This window comes from Pimephales promelas, chromosome 11 (assembly GCF_988280905.1).
Source record: "Pimephales promelas chromosome 11, fPimPro1.hap1.1, whole genome shotgun sequence".
Lineage (NCBI taxonomy): Eukaryota > Metazoa > Chordata > Actinopteri > Cypriniformes > Leuciscidae > Pimephales > Pimephales promelas.
In genome coordinates, this window is record NC_142779.1 from 29,629,769 (window position 1) to 29,653,928 (window position 24,160).

General features: G+C 37.1%; 1 protein-coding gene across 2 annotated transcripts in view; it reads left to right on the forward strand.

Moving 5' to 3' along the window:
• The window catches only part of csmd1b (CUB and Sushi multiple domains 1b), a 756,823-nt gene that overhangs the window by 727,109 nt on the left and 5,554 nt on the right, over positions 1-24,160 (forward strand). For both annotated transcript variants that reach the window (XM_039652188.2, XM_039652197.2), the window contains exons 60-69: positions 19-192; positions 6,881-7,054; positions 8,748-8,821; positions 8,928-9,039; positions 17,149-17,328; positions 18,878-18,940; positions 20,535-20,696; positions 21,369-21,481; positions 21,562-21,649; positions 23,832-23,964. In XM_039652188.2, the coding sequence (XP_039508122.2) occupies positions 19-192; positions 6,881-7,054; positions 8,748-8,821; positions 8,928-9,039; positions 17,149-17,328; positions 18,878-18,940; positions 20,535-20,696; positions 21,369-21,481; positions 21,562-21,649; positions 23,832-23,964 (1,273 nt within the window). The remainder of the gene's footprint in view (positions 1-18; positions 193-6,880; positions 7,055-8,747; positions 8,822-8,927; positions 9,040-17,148; positions 17,329-18,877; positions 18,941-20,534; positions 20,697-21,368; positions 21,482-21,561; positions 21,650-23,831; positions 23,965-24,160) is intronic.

Genomic DNA, 24,160 nt, shown 5'->3' on the forward strand with positions numbered 1-24,160 from the left:
AACTTGGTTGTTTTTCAGTCATCATGTGTGGCCAGCCTCCAGCTATCCGCTATGGGCGAGTGGAGGGCTCAGACCTGCAGTGGGGTTCCAGTGTTACCTACAGCTGCTTTGAAGGATACCAGTTGTCTTCTCCTGGAATAGCCACATGTGAAGGGAACGGAACATGGCGTGGCGAAATCCCTCAATGTCTGCGTAAGTACTGCTCTGTTCCATTAACAGAAAACAGAATTAAACCCCATTAGCACATCAATGAAAAGAGGATGTAAACAATATGTTTTGCTTCAGTAGACTGCTTATTTAATTACTAACAAAAATGAGGCTGTGACTGATATAAGTACAGTACGTTTTGTGTCAATATACTTAACAGTTCTGCAGTTCTTTTTGAGGTATATTTTTCTTTGTCGCTCTCACTTGTAAAATAAACACACAAATCCCAATAACAACTGATACCCGTGCAAATTAATATTCTTTAGAATAAATCAAATAGCAAAATCTTTACCATCTTGACGAATTTCTGCCATACATCATCTACACCCTCAGCTCTAAATTTATACAGCTGTAGTTGTTGTGTATGGAGTATTGTGTCTTCTTGATGAAAGGTAAAATGATCGCAGTGTAAGAAAAGAATCGCATATGCAGAGTAATATTTGTGGATGTGTACATCAGATTGTAAGCATAAAATTTGCATGAGCTAGAAGCTTTGTAAAGGTGTAAATTAAAGCGAAAGAAAAAAGTTTTTAAGTGGTTTACTGTTATTCGTAAGTGTAATTCATGCTAATGCAGAATTGCTAATGCAGACAAGTATGATCTGTATTCTTTCATTTTTTCCATGCTTACAAGCGAAAACAACAACCCGGTCTCATCCCAAGACGTCATATGACTGACGTTTTGGGACGTCTTTTGACCATACGTCAATATTCGCCTTTTTAGGGCCCCCTTAAACGTCGGTAGATGAGGTTATGGGATCCTAACTCTACCCCATACCTAAACCTAACCCTAAACCTAACCCGTCACCTAACTGACGTTAAAGGTAAAGCGTCAGTTGTATGACGGCCCGGGATCGCCATCTACCGACGTTTAAGGGGGCCCTAAAAAGGCGGATATTGACGTATGGTCAAAAGACGTCCCAAAACGTCAGTTATATGACTTTTTGGGATGAGACTGTGTTAAAAACAACTAGCCTGGATGCCAGCCCGAACTCCGCCCACAACATTTTTTGGACGGGAAGTTCGGTCTGGACTCGATCCATTGAGGAGAAATTATGATCGGTTCAGAAATCATCGGGCCAATCAAATTGCCAGGGCGGGCTTTATACGATGATTGACAGGTGGTCTTCAGTAACGTAATCCTCACGTCATCAAAGTGCGCTTGTCAAAGATGACTGCAGCTGGAGAATTGAGATGTATAGATTCCGCTGTCGCGTCTTTTGTAGAAAAAAATCGACAGCGCATTCATTTTAATAGACAAACAGAAAACTGCAACCAAGGCATTTGTCGATCGGAAAGATATTTTTGGCGTCCTTCCTACATGATTCGGGAAAAGTGTAACTTATCAGCTGGCTCTGACGGTCGTTAAGAAGATGGGACGTAATGAAATGCCTGTGGTCGTTGTGGTTTCTCCTTTGGTGGCACTCATGGAGAAGTAAGTAAAAGAAGTAACACTCAAAGTAGGCTACGTTCTGTATTTGAAAACTGCGCTATTCAAAGGAGTTGACTTATGCGTTGCTCTGATTGGTTGGTAGGTCTACCGACTATCCAATTGAGTGCAGAGGTTTTTTTTTGTCCTGGTTCGGTTACGACACGCCTCATAATCAAAGCCCAATGGAAGAGTTTCAGACTCATATTCTTTCTTGAATACGAGTATGACGAAGTCAGGCTAGAAAACAACAGTTTAAAGAACTGAAAAACAGACTGACTGCGTAGAACCAATCTGTATGTGTAAAAAGCAAATAACTATGGCACAGGTCAAAAGTTATGGCATGTTAAAATAGATACGTGATGTAAATGCTGACTAATAGATTAAAAAATATGCATGTACATTTTTTTGGTTAAATTCCAATCCAGTTATTTGTAAATGTACTTGTACTCTTAAATGTATCATTGTACACGGCTGTTCTGGAGCAGTTGCTCACACATTACTCCGTGTCCTAACCAGGCACGACGTGATAAGATTTCAGTGATTCCAGTAAAAGAGACAGTGATGCATGAGCAACAACAATAATTTGCATAGTTCTGAATTACTGTCTTAACATAACACTTATTGTTAATCATAATATGGTTGTTTCTGTTAAAATCAAAGGCTATATGCTTACCCCTGCTCTAATGAATGTATTAGCATTAAAGACATGTAGGGTTTTAATGAGGATTAAACATATTGTCAATCTAGACAATTATAGAAATATCAGGTTTTTCTATATTCGTATAGGCATAGTTGACCCAATAATGAAAATTGTCATAATTTACTCACCCTCTAGTTGTTCAAAACCTGTTTGAATTTCTGTCTTCTACTGAACACAAAAGAAGACATTTTGAAGAATGTCAGTAACCAAACAGTTGATTGACACTTGATGATTGACTTCTATAAAATTACTATGGAAATCAATGGGCCTCATCAACTGTTTGGTTACTGACAACTTTATAATGTAACCTTCTCCACCTTGGTCAGTTTAAGGATAATTCATGTAATTTTATAGTATTTATTTGAAAGAATTAAAAGAGATTCATGTTTATCCTTGTATTATTCAGCTGGTTGAGATTGATATTGGGATTTTGAAAGTAATTAGTAATTAAAAGTAATTTAAATACTTTTTAAAGACAGTAATTAGTAAAGTAATCTAATTACACTGTTGAAGCGGTAATTAGTAACTAGTAATTAATTACTTTTTAGAGTGTATATATATATATATATATATACAGTATATATATATATATATATATATATATATATATATATATATATGAAGAGTTCAGATGCAAAAGCCTCTAAATGCCATTTGAAATTTTCTTCTTTAATGATGATTTTTGTCAAACTTGTATATTTAAGTTCAGTAATTTCACTTAAATAACAATTAATAAGTAATTATCATTGCCATTTAAGTGAAATCACTGAACTTGAATATACAAGCTTGATAAAAATGATCATTCTAGAATTTTTTTTTTAAATGGCACTTAGAGGCTTTTGCATCTGAACTCTTCATATAAATATATATATATATATATATATATATATATATATATATATATATATGTATATATACAGTATATATATATATATATATATATATATATATATATTAGGGGTTTCACAACTACTGATTTTTGCTAGTCGACTAGTTTTGCATAACAGTCGACGACTAGTCGACTAGTCGTTAAATGGTTTATTCTAGGGGTGTGCGACAACACGAATAGTAAATGTCTCCACGATCTGCTTTTGAAGAAATATGGTAGTAGTAGTATCGTGTTACAGTGCATTCTATCAGTTCTGGCGTCTCTCAACTGTACAACGCGACGTAGCCTACACATCACACGTTAAGGAATAGGTACGGGACACTGCAATTCACAAAAGTTCATTGTTTGCATAAGCCTTGCCGGTTAAACATTTAATTCACGCGCTGTTCTAACGTGCGCTTTCCTGAGCGCGCGGCATATCCCCGACGCTCACAGGCATTAGAAGCCTGTCAAACAGCGCCTGAATACTGGACTAAGTTATCTTTCAAGTCTTATTATGCTAATACTGTTAAATACACACAATTTTTACATAAACAGAATTGGTTATGTCTAAAGTGCAGCCTCCCCATATAGAAAGTGAAAGCAAACATTTGAGAGAAAATCTGGTGCTAATATGCGTCTATATTAAACACGTCGCGTGCTGGTCTAAAAGCGAGAGTAGTACTCGTATTTCCCGCACTATAAAGCGCACTTAAAAGCCTTTAATTTTCTCAATCCGGCCTTTTCTCAAACTTTATAATCCGGAGCACATTATATATGAATCAATTGCTCGCGCTCGTGTCCATCTTATGCCCGCTTTGTCACACAGCCAGTTCAACCTCGTATAAAATATCTCCCGCTCACGAGCGCTCTCTCTAACACACACACGAACAGACACTGCTGTCAGCAGGCTGCGAATGTAAGTTACGTGCCCGCCCCGCGCGCTCACGCTTAAATAAACGCCTCACCTCCGACGCCGCGCACTCGCTGCATTCCCTTTAGCACATCTAGTGGATGCATAATGCAAACCCAGTCAAACGTTTGAAAAATGTTCTAAAATAGGTCATTGAAGGTGCGCCTTATAGTGCTTATAGTATACTGCCGCTTGTATTTAAAGGGATAGTTAACAAAAAAAATATATCTATATATATGTCATCATTTTGTTTCCGACTAGTCGACTAAGGCCAACAGCGCCAACTAGTGGTTGTGACAGTCGACTAGTCGACTAGTCGACTAGTTGATGAAACCCCTAATATATATATATATATATATAACTTGAGGGTGACTGAGACCCAAGTAGTCTCACAGGAAAGATGTCACGAGGACCATCACAGTAACTAAAAGTTTGGAGGCAAAAGGTTTTCTCCAGCATTGGTTTTGTATGCTGATTTTAAACTCCTTGTTCAGAACTATCTTCAATTAGAAAAATTTTTTTTTTTTGTGAATTTTATCCTCCAAACTAAATTTTGTAACAGCTGTTTGGTTGATATGAATGGTGAACTCAAAAACAAAAACAAAGAGAGCTGGATCCATAGTTTTATAATAGTTTAATAATAGAATAAACATAACAAATCCAAGACAAAGAATGGATAACATAATATCCCTGTAGGACAAGACTCAACAAGGAATCAAAGAAACACTGGGGTTGAAATACACAAAGGGTAATTTTCAAACAAGACACACCTGAGAACAATCAAAGAACTAATCACAAGAAGAAGAAAAAAAAAACAAAGAAGTACAAACCATAGTGCAAAACATAACTAAAAGTCCAGTGGAACACAATGAACACAATAAAATCACAATAAAGTGTTAATTATAAGGTTTAAAGATGTGTTTAAAATGAAAGTGTCCTCTGAGAACTACTGTAGGTTTTGTGTTTTAAAATACCAGGTTGTCAAACATATATGTCATATATGTTTCCATTTAAATAATGCATCATTTTAGAACATTTGATTTCATGTAAATTAAGCTGTAAGGTATGAGAGGCTGTGCTGTATTGTGAATACAGTCACAGCTGAAGAGCGTTATAGTGGTAGCGAAGCATTTGTAAACCCTTCAGCCACTGACAATACAGCACCTCATCGAATAGAGCTGAAATAAAAACAGAGACTAGGGCTACGTCCACAATAATCCGGATACATTTGAATACAACGTTTTCATTTAAAAAACGGTCTCCGTCCACTCTAGTGTTTTTAAGTGTTTTCCGACGTTTCAGTGTGGATAAGAAACTTCTAAATTCACTTTACTGCACACTTTTTTTTTTAACACAGTACATTATATTTTTTCTTAGTTTAAACCAGACCTGTTTGCGGCTCAGTGCAACATCAATAAACCAGCGATGTGTCTTTTCACCTCTTCTCTTCATTTTGTAGATCCACTCAACCTAACTGTCATCTGATTAAGTTTGCCGATGATACCGTTTTACTGTCTCTGCTTTCAGGCCTTTCATGGCCCAGCCCTTCAGGAATTTGTTGAGTGGTGTGACTTCTCCTGTTTGGAGCTTAACTTAAATAAGACTAAAGAGATGGTAGTAACCTTTTCTAATAAGCAGAGGCGGGTTATGGCAGGACATACTGTTATTCAGCCTTTAGAGACTGTCAAAGAGTACAAGTATCTTGAGACAATTTTTGACAATCAGCTAAAATTTACTTCTAATACAGAGGAGATAGTGAGGAAATGCCAGCAGCAGCAGTACCTTTTAAGGAAGCTCAATTTATTTGGAGTTAGTAAGAACTTGCTCACTATGTTCTACTACTCCTGTTGAAAGTGTCATTACATCCTCCATTTTCTGCCGGTTTTACTCAATAAGCCTCCAAAATAGAAATAGTCTGGAGCGCTCGGTTAAAGTCTGGGGCTTCCCAAAAAAGCTATTTTTGGTATCTTTGTGAGGACTTTCCAGAGGCTTTTGTTTTTATACTGACTTAAGTAACAATATTGTCTATCTCCTAACCCTATCCCTATCCTTAAACCTAAACCTAACCCTTGCAGGATTTTTTTCTTTTTACATTTTCAAATAAACATAATTTAGTATGTTTATAAATCAATTTCCCGCATTGAGACCTCTGGCTGGTCCTTGCAATATAGTTGATCTCAGGTTTTACTGTATGGGATAAACCTGTACACACACACACACACACACACACACACACACACACACACACACATGCACACATGAACATTGTTTTTATGTTTTGATTTATACTGTGAAGCTGCTTTAATGCAATCTATATTGTGAAAAGCACTATAGACACACACACTTGCCTATATGGTTTATGGGGACTCTCCATTGGCGTAATGGTTTTTAAACCAATCAGCAAATCAATTAATACAAAGTCTTATATATATTTATTTATTTTATTTTTTGCTTACTTCCACAATATAGCATTGTATCTATATTGTATTAGCTGTAATTTACTTGTTTGCCATCTGTTAATCGTGGTGGTCCCAAATATAATGCTAGCTTCTAAATGCCTTAAAAACAACCCTCACAAATAAATGCAAGCAAACAGCATTATTATAAAAGTTTGACAACTGAACTGTGATTTGACTACGGTCTTTGTCTAATTCAAAAACACCAACACCTTTCACCACTAAGTTACACTGAAAGTAGCTAAACTTAGATGTTGACACTGTGAGACCTAGCAGACTTACTTTTTGTCTTGTGTCCTTTATAGCTGTGTTGTGTGGAGATCCAGGCACCCCTGCAGAGGGCTACATCGAGGGCCAGCAGTTCACCTACAAATCAGAGGTGTCATTCTACTGCAGACCTCCGCTCCTGCTTGTGGGCTCCTCCAGAAGAGTTTGTGAAGCGGACGGCTCTTGGAGTGGAATGCAGCCTTCTTGCATTGGTGAGCCACTATGTACATAATGCATGTCCCTTTGCCACATAATGCATACTATATTTTTTATAATAAATACATTTGGTAACACTTTACAATAGTTCAAAAGTTCAATTTGTCAACATTAGTTAACCAAATTAACAATAAAAAAATACTTTACATACATTTATTAATCTTGCTTCATGTTCATTTCAACATTTCTTACTATATTATTAAATTCAAAAGTTGTATCTGTTGATATTATGCAATGAACCTGAGCTACAGTAACATGAACTAACAATGAACAGTTGTATTAATATTAAATAACATTAACAAAGACTCAGGGTACATTTACATGACAATGTAACTAATGAACTGAATCTACTAAACATTTAAAAAAAAAATACTGTGCTAAAAAACTGAAAAGATTTTCCTTTGGGGTTAGCAAAATATGTGTGTGTGTGTGTGTCCGAAAGTGTCTGTATGCGCCAGAGAGACCGAATGTGTGTGTGAGTCTGGGTCCAAATGTGTGCACACACAAGAGAGACCGCGTATGTGTGTCTGAATATAAGTAATTGGTACACATAGTAATATATAATTACTAGACACATTCGGTTTCTCTCTCAATAGCTGCAGCTATAATGTCGATATACAATTGTTAGCTGCGTGAGTATCTATGGAGAGAGACGGGTGTGTCTAGTAAATTATATATTAATAAGTGTACCATTTACTAATGCTCGGACACTCACACACCGGTCTCACACGTGCAAACACATTTTATTTATTTAAATTGTACTTATTTATTGAGAATGTGTTTGTGTAACTTATATGTGCATGTGTGCATGTATGTGTATGGAGGATATAGTTTCATATTTTTATTCTTAATATTTAAAATCTTTTACTCCATACTGCTATCTGGAGAGGATAGCTCGAACAGAATTTCGTTGTATTGCATACAATGACAATACAAATCTATCTATCTACATTCGAACACACACACACGGACACGGTCTCTCGAGCTTGCAGACACATTCGGACACGCACATTCGGTCTCTCTCGCGCGTGCAGACACATTCACACACACACACACACACACACACTTAGTCTCTCTCTTGCGCGTGCAGTCTATGGTGGAGACACATTCGGTCTCTCTTGTGCACTGTCGCTCACTTGCGCAGTTCACTTCACTTTTGTCCAGTCCGGCGCATCATAGTATGAGCCCCGTGGTGAGGAGCAGAGAGTTCACTCAGAGTATTGCACTAATCACTCTGCCCAAGTAGCAGTGCATTGCCTTCAGAGAATATAGTTCCCAGTATGTACACGGTTAAAAGATGGCTGTGTCTCATATGACCTTGTTATTTGTACACACCGTGACTATTTAAATCACAACATATAACTAGGAAAATATTAGCGTTATTTTGTCACTTATTGGGAGTAGAATGCTAGCTGGAGCCATTTACTTCCAGTCTTTGTGCTAAGCTAGGCTAGCGGTTAGTGCATCAGACAGGGTTACAGAATGCACGGAGATGAAAAAGGTATGTATGGACTAACTCTGGGGGATACGGTGAATAAGCTAAAGTCCCAAAAAGTTGTGAGTGTTCCTTTAACAAATGTATGGATCATTGTTAAGGCATTAACAAATGTTAAATAATGGCACCTTATTGTAAAGTTTAACCATCAATTTGAATCAATTCTTCTAAGAGGTGTGAACATCTATTTGTAGATCCAACCAACAGTGCATGTAAGGATCCCGGAACTCCAGCATATGGAATTCCAGTCCAGGCTCAGGGATTTGAGGTGAGGGCAAATGACATTCGATCATTTCCTCTCCTTCAGTTGAGTAAATTACAGGTTATGCTTCTTTGGTTTCAGGGTTTCAGTCTCAATAACTCTCTTCTTACAGGTCGGAAGTAAAATTTTCTTCAGATGTCGGAAAAACTATCACATCCTCGGCTCAACAACGAGAACGTGTTTAGAAAATTTAACATGGAGTGGGATGCAACCAGAGTGTGTTGGTAAGTATCGCCATGTACAGATGCAATGTGTTTCAAAATGTAGTGAGCTGTCTATGTTGGCAGCATCATTGTCGCCCTGAGCGTGGAAAAATCTTCTTTTGGCCAAGTTCTAAATTAGCATCACATGTATCCTTTGCAGAGAAGGCAATGCCACTAGGATCAGTGTGACAAGGTCAGTTAAAAAAAAACAAAATCAATACAATATGGCAAAACAAGAACTCTAAAAATAATGTATTAAATATCAAAAAGTGACTGGCATTGAGACCTGGAGGACAAAACATCCATTGAACTGCAGCACAGACCTGTCAATGTCATTTTTCCATGTTTCAAAACATGGATATTTAGAGAACCTCTCTAAAGAAGAAAAAGATAGGTGTACAAATGGCAATTTATCAGCACTTCATCCCCCTGCCGCAGTATTTCAGTCACTAAATACATTCTAAAACGCATAACATACCCTGATGTACTAAGACAGTAGCTGGGTTTCAATCCAAAGGTGAAGCGAATCTTTTCAAAATTCTAAATTAAAAAAAAAAAACAACAACTGCGAATTAAGTGTGTTTCCAGATAACACAGTCTCATCCCAAAAAGTCATATAACTGACGTCTTGGGACGTTTTTCGTCCGTACGTCAATATCCGCCTTTTTAGGGCCCCCTTAAACGTCGGTAGATGGCGATCCCGGGCCGTCATACAACTGACGCTTTACCTTTAACGTCAGTTAGGTGACGGGTTAGGTTTAGGGTTAGGTTTAGGTATGGGGTAGAGTTAGGATCCCATAACCTCATCTACCGACGTTTAAGGGGGCCCTAAAAAGGCGAATATTGACGTATGGTCAAAAGACGTCCCAAAACGTCAGTTATATGACGTCTTGGGATGAGACCGGGTTGTTCCAGAAGGAGTAGTGATGTGTTCTTTGCGAACGAGTCTCTCGCGGAGGAGTGGGAATTTTCTTAGCTATGTTAAAATGCACATCGACCGATCACTTGTTTAGCGTTCATGTAAACACTACATTCAGATTCACCAATCGGAGTGAATTCAGTTAGATTGAAACAAAAGGTGTCCATGTAAACAATGAATGGCTGCAGAAAGTATAAGCTGAATCCCGGACATCGACGGCTGGACGTGTCCGGGAAAGAGAGGATACTACTCAGCTTTCTCCACAGCCTGCTAGCTTAGCTTCCAAAAAAAGATGTCTGACACTATGTGTACATTCTGTGAGTGAGATCCCACCCTCTATGGGCAGGTTGAAAACATTTAGAACAGCCCCTACTATTTAGTTTCCCTTTTATCTGTGCTATTCTGTTTTTTTTTTTTTGTTTTTTGTTTTTTTTCTGGGAGGGGGGTTGCATTAAAGGGAGAAAAGAAAAAAAGGAACTAAAATGTCTTTGATAACACTGATGCTCATTGATGCTTTTGACTGATGTTCATGTTCAATAAAAAGCAAAAAAAAAAAAAAAAAAGAACAGCCCCTACTATTGACTCTAGTTTTTAGCCTACAGTCGATTTTTGCATGATCGGAGGATATTTTTTTTTCAAACAAAAAAAAATCATAAATCTCTCGTCTCAGAGAGGGATATGAGGGAGGAAAGCACGGTAATTCGAAAATACTACAGGTTTCCTACTAATACAAAACTTAATACTAAATCCTGAAGTATCCCTTTAAGGGCCAGATTTACTACACAGGGCAAATTAGTGCACGAGCGCAATTCCAAAAAAACGCCGATGGGAGTGGAAAGTTCTGAGCTTGATGTACTGACGATGCGCAAATTAAAGAACACAGACTCATTTCCATAATGACCAACGCAATTTACCAAGAGCAGTGGAAAATAATGGAGCAAATACTAGTAAATTTAGTACAAACCTTAGTAAATCACCGGTAACACTTTAGAATACGGTTCCTTCGTTAATGAATAACTACACAAGAACTAATGAGTAACACAACAATAACAATCTAGTAACTATTATTAACTAACAAGAAACTCTGATTAACGAACTAGTAAGTAATAGCGCACAGACGAAAGTGGTAGTTCACTATTAAGTAATCAATAACTACTATTTTTTTAATACTTCCCAGAGAACTACTGAAAAAGTTTATTAACAATCTAGTAACTACTATTAACTAAAATAAATTCTTATTAACGAATTAGTAAGTAATAGCTCACAGATGAAAGTGTTACTAGATACTTCTGTGGGAATTACTACTTATTTGGATTCGTATTATAAAGTGAAGATCATTGGAACTAACTAGTAATTACTCAAGTGTTACTAAAGACATTTTGTAAAAGTATACTAAAGTTCACCAAAAATCTCAAACGTTTGCACAAATCATGACTAGATCATGTAGTAACACTTGAGTCATTACTAGTTAGTTCCAATGATCTTCACTTTATAATACGGATCCAAATAATTAGCAAGTAATAGCTCACAGATGAAAGTGTTACTAGATACTTCTGTGGGAATTACTAATTATTTGGATTATTTTGCAAACGTTTGAGATTTTTGGTGAACTTTAGTATACTTTTAGAAAATGTCTTTAGTAACACTTGAGTAATTACTAGTTAGTTCCAATGATCTTCACTTTATAATACGAATCCAAATAATTAGTAATTCCCACAGAAGTATCTAGTAACACTTTCATCTGTGAGCTATTACTTACTAATTCGTTAATAAGAGTTTCTTTTAGTTAATAGTAGTTACTAGATTGTTAATAAACTTTTTCAGTAGTTCTCTTGGAAGTATTAAAAAATAGTAGTTAATAGTGAACTACCACTTTCATCTGTGCGCTATTACTTACTAGTTCGTTAATCAGAGTTTCTTGTTAGTTAATAATAGTTACTAGATTGTTAATATTGAGTTACTCATTAGTTCTTGTGTAGTTATTTATTAACGAAGGAACCGTATTCTAAAGTGTTACCAAATCACCTTGCATGATTCATTTCAATACTCTAACATAAATGTTGCGTCTTAAAGGGAATCTCCTGCAAATGCATATGCAATAAGGCCACTAAAATTACCCTGTCCACGTCTTTTCGGCGCAAAATTTTCCACTGCGTTTCTTTAGTAAATCCTGACAGTAGTTTTTTTAATGCCAAAAGAGGGTTTACGCTGGTGCAAGCTGTTTGTAAGTCTGGCCCAGTATATACACCTTATTAATGATGCATATGAATGCAACACACTAAATTGTACATTAAGCTTTTATACTTTGTAATATTTATTTTTTTATGGGAAAACGGTAGACTTTGTTGCGTTCATCTGCTTGCCTATTCATAGTATGTTTTATTAATGTGTCTCTAGTTCTCCAGTTACTGTTGAGTCAAAACGTCGAGCTAAAATTCTATAGTGTAAAAGCAAAATTAGAGTATCAAAGTGCTCATTTAGCAGCATGCTAACGGCAAACTCAGTTGAGAGTCAGATCTGCTATATGAAAAGCACTATTCCCTTTTATTGTAGGCTGCTTCAGATCACTCACTTATGAGGTTTTATTTCACTTAGAAGACAGCCTCAGACAGAAGCTTCCCGTGTTGGCGTCTGACAGCAAAGCAGCTCCCTAGGTTTTGGAACACAGCCATAGTTATATTCGAAACAAGGTTTCATCAGTGTGTGATTGATGATGTACTATCGGGAAAACAAAGGTAGGTTAGGAGAGAGAGAGACAGCAAGATCTTTACACGGGAAATTACTGCAGGAGGGCATTGTTTGAAGAAGTACAGATTACTTCAGATTTAGGGCAGCTGAGTGTGCTGATGTCAAGGACTCTGACAGCTTAGCGAAGAGACGTTTGCTTTTGCAAATCTACTTTTTGATAGAAGTTCTCTCATGCACTTGATCCTCACCGCTGTCCCAGTGATCATCCTCTATTGGTGAATTCCACGTTGTGCTGCTTTTGTATTGAAATGATTGTTGGAAAAAGGAACAGATGTGTGCATAATAATTAAAAGTTAGCTATGTTTAAACTACTTGTACACAAATTTGACATTTGTGTACAAGTAGTTTGATAGCAGTGCCCTACCATATCTTTTGGGCATCTTGGCTGTGTAAAGAAGTCAAACTGTCAGAAGCTGAGAAGCAGGGAGAATTGAGTTGATGGAAAGTGAGGTGTGAAGACATGGTTCATATATTATGGAAGATGGCAGCACTCAAGGCATGTCCCAGAACGTTCCTCTCAGGGGTGAAGCTTTATCTTAACAGACTCTAACGTAAATCTTTCTGATATTGCTTTCATTGCGATTCTCTTATTTTTGAAAGATGTTCTGATCAGGATTTTTAAAGCTAAAGCCATTACCAGAAGCGTCTGATATCAATTGTTTATCTGAAACTCTATAACGGATGAATTGAATGTAAGCTCTTTACTCAGATATACATTTCAAAGCCAAACAGAAACATTGGCTTGAGTTATCCAAATATTATAATTACCCGTAATATTATATAAATGACACCTTTACTCAGAAACATGCGGTATGCTCAGATTAAGCGGTATGTACTGCAATCTTTACATTTTAGGTATATGTATATATGTATAACAATTCTATTTAACAAATATAAAAATGTAAACTGCTGTATATTATTTCCCAGCCATATATTGTAATTTGGATATATACATTCAACTTTACCTGCATACATACAGAACAGTCATGTAAAGCAATATACAGTATACACTATAAAGCAAATCTCAGATGTGTGATATGTATCATCACAAAATGTAAACTGTATTATTGTACAGCTTCATATATTTACATTTAAATTTGCATCATTTAGCAGATGATTTTATCCAAATGAATTACAAATGAGAAGAATAGAAGCAATCAATAGGGCAACAATAACTGCTGTGACTAGTCCCAGTTATGCAATGTTTTTGTGTTGTTTTTATAGATATAGAATAGTAAGTGTTAGTATTAATGGGTCATGTGTTGACGAAAAAGAAGCTCAGGTTAGGCAGGTCATTCCAGCAGCAGGGAACAGTCCAGGTCAAGGTGAAAGTGATTTTGTGCCTCTTTAAGATGGCTCCACAAGGTGCCGTTCGCTTGCAGAAAGCTTCCAGAGGGCACATTGAAGTAGTGAGTTTAGGTCTAAGGGTGTATAAAGGTGTATGACCTATATGTAAAGTTGGATATATACTGTAGAGTATATCCAACATCCACATACATGCAGTATTCTGTATTGTATATAACAAATATCTGCTGTATTGAAGCAAATTATAACTACACTATGGCTCAATGACATGATGTGTATGTTTTTGTGTCCATTATTTCATTGATGTAATTTGATACATTCATGACATATATCACTTTTGTCACGGGTTGTGATTGGAGAGACTAAACACAAATAACATTAGGATGATTTTAATGTCCAACAGGGTAATTCCGACAAGGTACATCCAATACAACAACACAGACAAGACCTGAAAACCACACAAATGAACATACTAAGAAAACTTTTTAAAATGGTGTCTTAAAGGATTAGTTCACTTTTGAAAAAACTTTTGCTGATAAATTACTCACCCCCCATGTCATCCAAGATGTCCATGTCTTTCTTTCCTCAGTCGAAAAGAAATTAAGGTTTTTGATGAAAACATTCCAGGATTTTTCTCCATATAATGGACTTCAATGGGAACCAGGTCCAACCGAGGTCCAAACGACAGTTAATAACAGTTTCAGATGCAGCTTCAGATGTCTTTAAACGACACCAAACGATGAATAAGGGTCTTTTCATGCGAAACGATCGGTTATTTCAAAGCTTATTCCAAAAATGTAACTTTTCTAAGGACAAATGCTAGCCTTGTAATATATTGTGAGGCGCGTTTGCAACGTCACGTAATACGTAATTACGTTCAAAAGGTCACGTAGCCGGAAGTACAGAATCAAAATCGTCCGACATCGTTGTTTTACCTTTTAATTCCTTTTTTGTAAACGGCGTTTGAGTTAGTTTTCACGTTCAACCTATGCGTTCAACTTGTAAACACTCTGACTCTGTACTTCTGGCTACGTCGCCCGTGACCTTTTGAACGTAATTACGTATTACGTGACGTTGCAAACGCGCTTCACAGAATGGAGAAAGGCTAGCATTTGTCCTTAGAAAAGTTAAATTTTTGGAATAAGCTTTGAAATAACCGATCGTTTCGCATGATAAGACCCTTATTCATCGTTTGGTGTCGTTTAAAGACATTTAAAGCTGCATCTGTAACTGTTATTAACTGTCGTTTGGACCTCGGTTGGACCTGGTTCCCATGGAAGTCCATTATAAGGAGAAAAATCCTGGAATGTTTTCATCAAAAACCTTAATTTATTTTCGACTGAGGAAAGAAAGAAATGGACATCTTGGATGACATGGGGGTGAGTAAATTATCAGCAAAAGTTTTTTTCAAAAGTGAACTAATCCTTTAATGAAACAAAATTTTAAAACTAAATACTGTGGCATCATTTTAGGTTTGAAGCCTTTCATTACAACATATTTCATGAATATTAGTAGATTGAAAGCTTTTGAGAGAACTGAAAAATGTTTGTCCAGAAATTTGTATAATCTCAAATGTTAGCACAATTGCAAACATGGCCCTTTTATTAATGAATGACAAGATAATAATATTGAACATGATAATTTATCATCCAGATGACACCAACTGATCCTTGTGGCAGAGAGAAAAGGTTTGTAGAATACTGGATAATTTCTCAAATACTGGTAAAAAAAAACTGCTGATTTCAACTATCTGTAGGTCGGTACACTTTTAATATCAGGTGGCACTACAGTATACTGTATATACAACTATTTGGTACTGCCTGACATAAAAACGGTCAAAACAATGCATTTAAACACTTTTTTAAATGTTATTTAACAACTTAAACTTGTTTAAACACATTGTCAATGACTCAAAAATATGCATTACATGACCCTTATAAAGCTGAATATGTAAGCACATATAACCTTTTCCATATACAGTACAAACAGTAGACTCACATAGAGTTATGTGATTTCAACTGCTTGACTGTTTATATCATCACAATCATGAAGGCATAAACATATTATATTATAAACTTTAGTATCTTTAGATTTTCTATAAAGTTGCTTTGAAACAATCTGCAATGTGAAAATCACTATACAAATACATTTGATTTAACTCAACCAATGGCATGATTCTATTCCTAAAAAATTGTTTGTCCCTTTGAAAGCCGTTGAACAAATAACTTACAGAAGGCACACAGTAAACAGAAATAATTATCTCCAATCCGTCAATTTTAGTTTGAGACATACATTTAACAAGAAATACATTTGTGCCTTAACCTTGCCATTGACATATCAAGTCTTAAAAAATAAATGGTGGCGATTGTGTAAATGTCCTCTGGACTACATATACATTTTTATTGGTGCGGTAAAAGTGAAGGCAGAATTCTTTTCATTCACACACATTTAGATTAAATATGCTTCTCTCATGAATAGGGTTAAGTACTCAATTACATGAAATCATTATCCAGAAGTCATTAACATGAATGAATCAGGATGCACTACTCTTGGAACATTGAATTTTTTTACTGAAAGCAAGGATTGCTTCAATATTATAATTCTAAATGACAGAAATAACATTAGCTTAGCAACATTTACACTACTGTACAACTGCTGCTGCTCAGAGGTGTGCTTTTGGTGTTGTTCGCAAGGCCTTCTAATATTGCGGGATTGTTTGAATTGCTTCCCTTGCATCTGTACTGAACAAGCTGATCAAGATCTTCTGTATTATTAGAAAGTTATTGGCCGGTGAGTTTGATCAAGATAATAAATTGAACCTTAGGACCGGTGACATTTATTGTTGGTAGCTTAATGTTATTACAGAAACATTTCATAATGTAAAAGAATACAAGAAAAAAAACTAAAACATAGTACAGACAAGCAATTCAAACAATTCCACAGCCTCTTATTTGAAAATCAAATAAATTGTGTAGTTTCTTATAATGTATATTGAGTTTTTACTGTATTAAATAATTAAAAACATATATTTATAGATGCCATTAAAGCCTGACGTCTGAACATCAGGCACATTTCTTCTGCATCACCAGAGTACATGGTTTCCCATGATAACCCAGGGAAGATCATCATCTAATTTTCTTTTCTCTTTAACTTTTCAGCACATGCCTGTAGGCAGCCTGAGACACCATCTCATGTAGACGTGAAGGCTATAGACTTGCCTACTCTAGGTTACACACTCATGTATACGTGCCAAGGTGGCTTCTACTTATCTGGAGGATCGGAGCACAGGACCTGTAAAGCAGATGGGAGGTGGTCAGGCAAACCTCCAGTCTGCAAAGGTACTGAAACAACTGAGCTAATAACCCTGAAATGGCTGATTCATGAACTGTGTCCATCCTGCCCTTGAGCAAGACACTTCACTAGCAGAAACGACTGATTTTCATTTATACAGACAGGAATGTGAAGCCAGAAGCAGTTGTTTACTTGTTTACCCATAACCTTAAAGGGCTACTTCACCCAAAAAATACAATTCTGACATTGTTTTTTCACCCTCAAAAAAAAATAAAAAATAACAGCATAAAGAATATTTGTCTGTTTTGATGAACGTGATTTCACAGAGTGCAACATTCCAACCAATCAACTAATCAATCAATCAATCATATTTGAGGGGCAAGTTTACAGTTTATATCAAGTTTAGGCTTAAAACCAGGGTTAGTTTATTCTACTGTCACGGATATGGTGCGGGTAAAGATAAGGCTGAGGCAAAAAAGCTCCAAATTAAAGATTTACTTTTACAAACAAAGAACTGAAACAGGTACAGGCAGAAGATCAGCAAAACACATAGTAATATATACATCGATCGACCAGGACATACTGAACAGAAGCAAACTAAATACAGACACTAATGAACCAAACCAGGTGATACAGAAGAAGGTGATTAAACAACACACAGGTGATGAAGATAATCTGATGATGGTCGACATGGAAACCGATGAGTGGCGGGAAAACAGAACAGGACTAAACCAAAATACTAGAAAACAAGGGGAAACAAAGAGTCAAACTGTTACATCTACGTGTTATCTTTTCACTTTGATTTTAAGGATAGGTTATGGGTAGGGTTAGGTTTATGGGTTATGAGTTTGGACTAAACCTTTGGACAGGAATGTTGTTCCAGGATCAACAAAATATGTTGTTCCATGCATAGATATGTATATAAAGGCTAAATATGTCGTCCACGCTGCTGGCCAATGGAGGTCGACGTCTGCACCTGGCGGCCATCTTGTCACAGGTAGCTCGCTCACTCGTAACATTGTGTTAATGGTACATGTACTATTTAAATGACCATAACTTGCTCGATTTTCAAACGGTTTGTTTTGTTATAAATGTCAGAGATGTAGTTATGACACTGCATACTTATGAATAAAAAGTGTATAAATAAATAATCATCCAGATAATTATAGCCACGTTAATAACGTTTGTAAGAAACCAAACCGTTTGTAAATCCGTCAAGATTTCAACGAGATAAGAGTATTTGTGTTCGTGCTGACCACTCATCTTACATCAGCTTGTCTGTGACAAGATGGCCGCCGGTGATGACGATGGAAACTCCGCCGTAACACATCTAGCCTTTATATACATGGTTCCATGAACATATCTTAGGTCTGATGGTGGTCTTACCAAAATCGTGGTGACTTTGTATTTTTTGGTGAACTATTCCTTTAATACTTATATAGATAATGGATGGATAATACATGGATTGATGCATAAACATGACATAACACCTGTCATGAACATGAAGGAGTCTTTATGAATGTTTATGACTGTTGTCATTAAGTGTCATTTGCATCCTCAAATGTAAACTGATCAAGTATCTGTTATATTTCCTAGTTGGACCAAAAATCAACAGCAAATCAAATGAGGATCCAGACCTGCAGAAAAACAAGATTCGTGGTATGAAAACTTTCTCCTCCCCTTAAATTATCCTTTATTTTCTTCTTTTTATTTTTCCAATTATGTTTAAGCAACTGGTTATTTTAGGAGATGAAGTCAACTAAGTGAATTCAATCCCCAGTGTGAAGTTCATTACATTAACTAAATGTCTAGATTACTAATATAACCTCATTCCCTGGGAGGGAATGGAGATGTTACATCAGAACGATTGACAAATGGGGATCTCGCCTGAGAGACAAACAAAACAAGCCAAAGGACATTGGGGAGTGAGATTTGCATTGCGAGCCACGGCCCACAAAGTGTGTATAATGGAAGCAAGCTGCACTCGTTCGTTTAAGTTTTGCACTGAGGAACCGAGATGGTGTGTCCCGGCCGTTCAGCAGTGGAGCAATTATGGCGATGGGACGTAACTTCTTTGTTCCCTCCTTCAGGGAATAGGGGATCCATTAGTAACTTAGACGTTATGTCAGAACAACTGACAACTGGTCCCTAATAAAATGCTACAATTGCTGACTCTTCCAGTGCTCTGCGTAAGCTGCTAGATGCCTTTGCACCTGCTAAGTTGCAGAAAGGACAGAGCTTTAATGCAGAGAGAGACAAATCGGTGCTGTTCCTTCTTGCCTCATACACTGACAGTATTTGGATAACATTAGAAAAGCCTATTCTAAACAGAAAGGGATGCTACGGAGTCCACATTCTGCCTGTAGGGAGGTAACATTTGGTTTTTACACATATGGATGTGTAACCTAGCTAAGGTGAAGTCAATACCGAGCAGAGTAGGCTCTGCCAAGGGAAAGACACGGCTCGCCGTCAGGAAACCCGTATCATGGTAAAATACACACGTGGGATAATTCGTCTGGGCACCTAGTCTAGCACAGGGGCTGACCTTCTGGGCATACACACGAGTGCTAGGCCTGATGCCGAGGGTGCTGAAGGAACTCTATCCAGGGTTTGCCAGGTGGTGAACTCCCCTGAGGAGTAGATAAGTTTTCTTCTAGTAGTGACCACCGCTGACGTGCTGTCACACAAAAACACCCTGAAGAGCTTCTTCCTGGTTCGTTATACACAATTGAATGATGATTGCAGAGTAGAATTGGAGAAACGCTCCATTCCAAATTGAAAGCTGAAATGAGTGAGTGCAGGAGCTTTGCAGGGCCTGCTTTACGATTCAGATTTCACTCGCCAATGTCAATCAGCTTGTTTTGTTTACACTCAAAGGTGTTTGGGCTCTTAGGCGAGATCCCAATTCATCAGTCTTTCGGTCGTTACGTCGAATGTGACTGACTGATAGGGAACCATGTTTTGACACCCATAAATAGTATCTCAATGCGTTGAATGAATGTATTAATTTTTAACAACATACAACTACTGTTTTATAAGTTGAAACCTGTGCTTGTGTTTCTTTAAATAAAAACCACTTGTTTTGATATTTTGTTGACTAATGCAGTTGCTTTCATACAATTTCATGTTTGCCTTAATTCCAACTACTTTTTGGGGCCCTGTACCTGCACCTAAAGTATATATTTGTGTAATGAATTTTGTGAAATTACACAGACATACAGGTAGAAATGATTTCTTTATGTTTCTTGTTTAGTTCCAGCAGATGTGTTCTCTTTGAACTCTGGATGGGCTGGATTCTATGAGTACCTGGGAAAGAGACAATCTGCCACAGTAACAGTCAACGCATTCAATGCCACCACCAACCGGGTCAACGTAACTCTTCTGGAGCAAAGCGGGGTGCACATTAAACTCTCTGGTAAGTTGACATTTTCTGCCAGATTTTGGAATCATATTCACTAGGGCTAGGTGGTATGGTGCAATATGCCATACAACAGAAGAAATGTGCCAGTCTGTAAAGATTTTGCAATATTAAAGCAGTAAATACACTCACACGGCTGTCAGTGGACAGGACTGCTTCAGGTTATTTACATTTACATTTTGCTCCACATGCTCATGTGTATAGTAAAAATGAAGATTCTGTTATAGTGTTGATAGCCCCAATGTGAAAGAGTTGCTTGTGGGTCAATATAGGAGTGAACTGATGTACGGTCAGCTACTACAGCAACAATATGACATCAATAAGAGTCTGCTCTTACATATAAAAGGTGCTGAAAGAGAATTATTTTCTTCTGCTATAATGGGAGATTGGGAGATGGAGAGTGAATAATTTAATTAGCACTGCATCTTATTTCTTCAGTTCTGAGATTACACCCAATTTCTCAAATGTATTGAGCAGATTTGATAGCTATAGATGCTTTCCGCATTTAACAAAGATGTTTTCCTTTGCCCTAATCCTAGACTAAAAATAAAGAGAAAAAACATTACAAATGCCGGTTTATAAAATAAATTCCAGATGATGGATATCATTGGTATTCCAGATAATTATTTCCTCATGTAATCTTTTTTTTTTTCTTATGTTCTTTTGCAGGAACTTACAAGACAGAAGAAAATCATCTATTATTAAAAGTTTACCAGATAAGAGGCCCATCAGAACAATATTTTAGCAAATTCAAAAACGATAACTGGGCAATGGACGGATATGTGAGTAGCATAACAGTGTTTATAAGTTGACAAAGTAATTTTATTACTGTGTATGTGATTTGCCAATTTGTTTTGCATAGGTTACAGCTGAATCTGAGAAAAAAATGTTTGTTTACCAAGGGAACATTCACAGCAAGGATTTTGGGAAATTCCAATTAACACGACAAGGTAGATTGATCTAATTTAATAAAAATCTACCATTTCAAATGCCTAATAATATTAATATAATATTTTATTAATACACTAATGTGTTAGTATAAAATCTATAACTAAATGTTATTGTAATAATGTACTACACTCACCTAAAGAATTATTAGAAACACCATCCTAATACTGTGTTTGACCCCCTTTCGCCTTCAGAACTGCCTTAAAGGAGAACTCCGGCGAACAATGAACCTTTGGTCTAATAAAACATCGGTACATATTCAACCGTTCTCTGAGATTTGTTTTCAGGATAATCGAATGTAAAGAGTTTTATCTCTAAAAACTGTTTAGCGTATAATGCTAGTAATGGGGGCATTGACTAAGTAAAAAGAAATCGCTATTTTATACCACTAACAAGGCTCAAAATAGCCCCACACTAACGCAGTAACATAATAAGGGTCCATACATGCAAAACGAAGCATTGAGAACTTTGTAAGTGTACAGGCCGTTTAATAAGAAGATACTTTATGAAGACAGTTCACTTCGTGTATACAGACAGGAGCCATCTTAAAAAATAGTCTCGATAAGTCAAACCACGAACGTCGTGCTGAGTGATCTGAACTGTATGAAGTTCAGCGAACTTCTGAACTGTATGAACGGCGTTCGGGGATCGACTTATCGAGACTATTTTTTAAGATGGCTCCAGTCTGTATACGCGAAGTGAACTGTCTACATAAAGTATCTTCTTATTAAACGGTCTGTACACTTACAAAGTTCGCAATGCTTCGTTTTGCATGTATGGACCCTCATTATGTTACTGCGTTAGTGTGCGGCTATTTTGAGCCTTGTTAGTGGTATAAAATAGCAATTTCTTTTTACTTAGTCAATGCCCCCATTACTAGCATTATACGCGAAACAGTTTTTAGAGATAAAACTCTTTACATTCGATTATCATGAAAACAAATCTCAGAGAACGGTTGACTATGTACCGATGTTTTATTAGACCAAAGGTTCATTGTTCGCCGGAGTTCTCCTTAAATTCTATGTGGCATTGATTCAGCAGAGTGCTGAAAGCATTCTTTAGAAATGTTGGCCCATATTGATTGGATAGCATCTTGCAGTTGATTGAGATTTGTGGGATGTACATCCAGGGCACGAATCTCCCGTTCCACCACATCCCAAATATACTCTATTGGGTTGAGATCTGGTGACTGTGGGGGCACAGTGAACTCATTGTCATGTTCAAGAAACCAATTTGAAATGTTTCGATCTTTGTGGCATGGTGCATTATCCTGCTGGAAGTAGCCATCAGAGGATGGATACATGGTTGCCATAAAGGGATGAACAGGGTCAGAAACAATGGTCAGGTAGGCTGTGGCATTTAAACAATGCCCAATTGGTACTAAGGGGTCTAAAGTGTGCCAAGAAAACATCCCACACACCATTATACCACCACAACCAGCCTGCACAGTGGTAACAAGGTATGATTGATCCATGTTCTCTTTCTATTTACACCAAATTCTGACTCTATCATCTGAATGTCTCAACAGAAATCGAGACTCATCAGACCAGGCAACATTTTTTCAGTCTTCAACTGTCTAATTTTGGTGAGCTCTTGCAAATTGCAGCCTCTTTTTCCTATTTGTAGTGGAGATGAGTGGTACCTGGTGGGGTCTTCTGCTGTTGTAGCCCATTCGCCACAAGGTTGTGTGTGTTGTGGCTTCACAAATGTTTTGCTGCATACCTCGGGTGTAACGAGTGGTTATTTCAGGCAAAGTTGCTCTTCTATCAGCTTGAACCAGTCGGCCCATTCTCCTCTGACCTCTAGCATCAACAAGGCATTTTCGCCCACAGGACTGCCGCATTGGACTGGATGTTTTACCCTTTTCACACCATTCTTTGTAAACCCTAGAAATGGTTGTGTGTGAAAATCCCTTTAACTGAGCAGATTGTGAAATACTCAGACCTACCCGTCTGGCACCAACAATCATGCCACGCTCAAAATTGCTTAAATCACCTTTTTTACCCCATTCTGTCATTCAGTTTGGAGTTCAGGAGATTGCAACTGCCATGTGATCGGTTGATTAGATAATTGCATTAATGAGAAATAGAACAGGTGTTCCTAAAAGGCCTTTAGGTGAGTGAATATAGATTTAATACTTAGAGTTAAAACACTTTGAATTGTTTGTTTGGATTTTCCCCTTAGGTCTTATTACCACAGATATGGATCCGTCTAATCCTTACTATGGCACAAACAGCAGCTCTGTGGCAGCTGCCATTCTAGTACCCTTCTTTGCGCTTATTTTATCAGGGTTTGCCTTTTACCTCTACAAACACAGGTAAGAGCTACTGACCAGACTGTCTTTTCCATGTGTTGATGTTATTTGTCCATAATGGATGTGAATCGGCATTTTGTCTCTGTAGTGATGGGAAACTCCTTTGCCAAACCAGTAATTGTGACTGATACAGACAGTTAGCATTTCAAATGTCTGCAAATAAAAAAATGTCATTGAAAGCAAATATAGTCAATGTTAA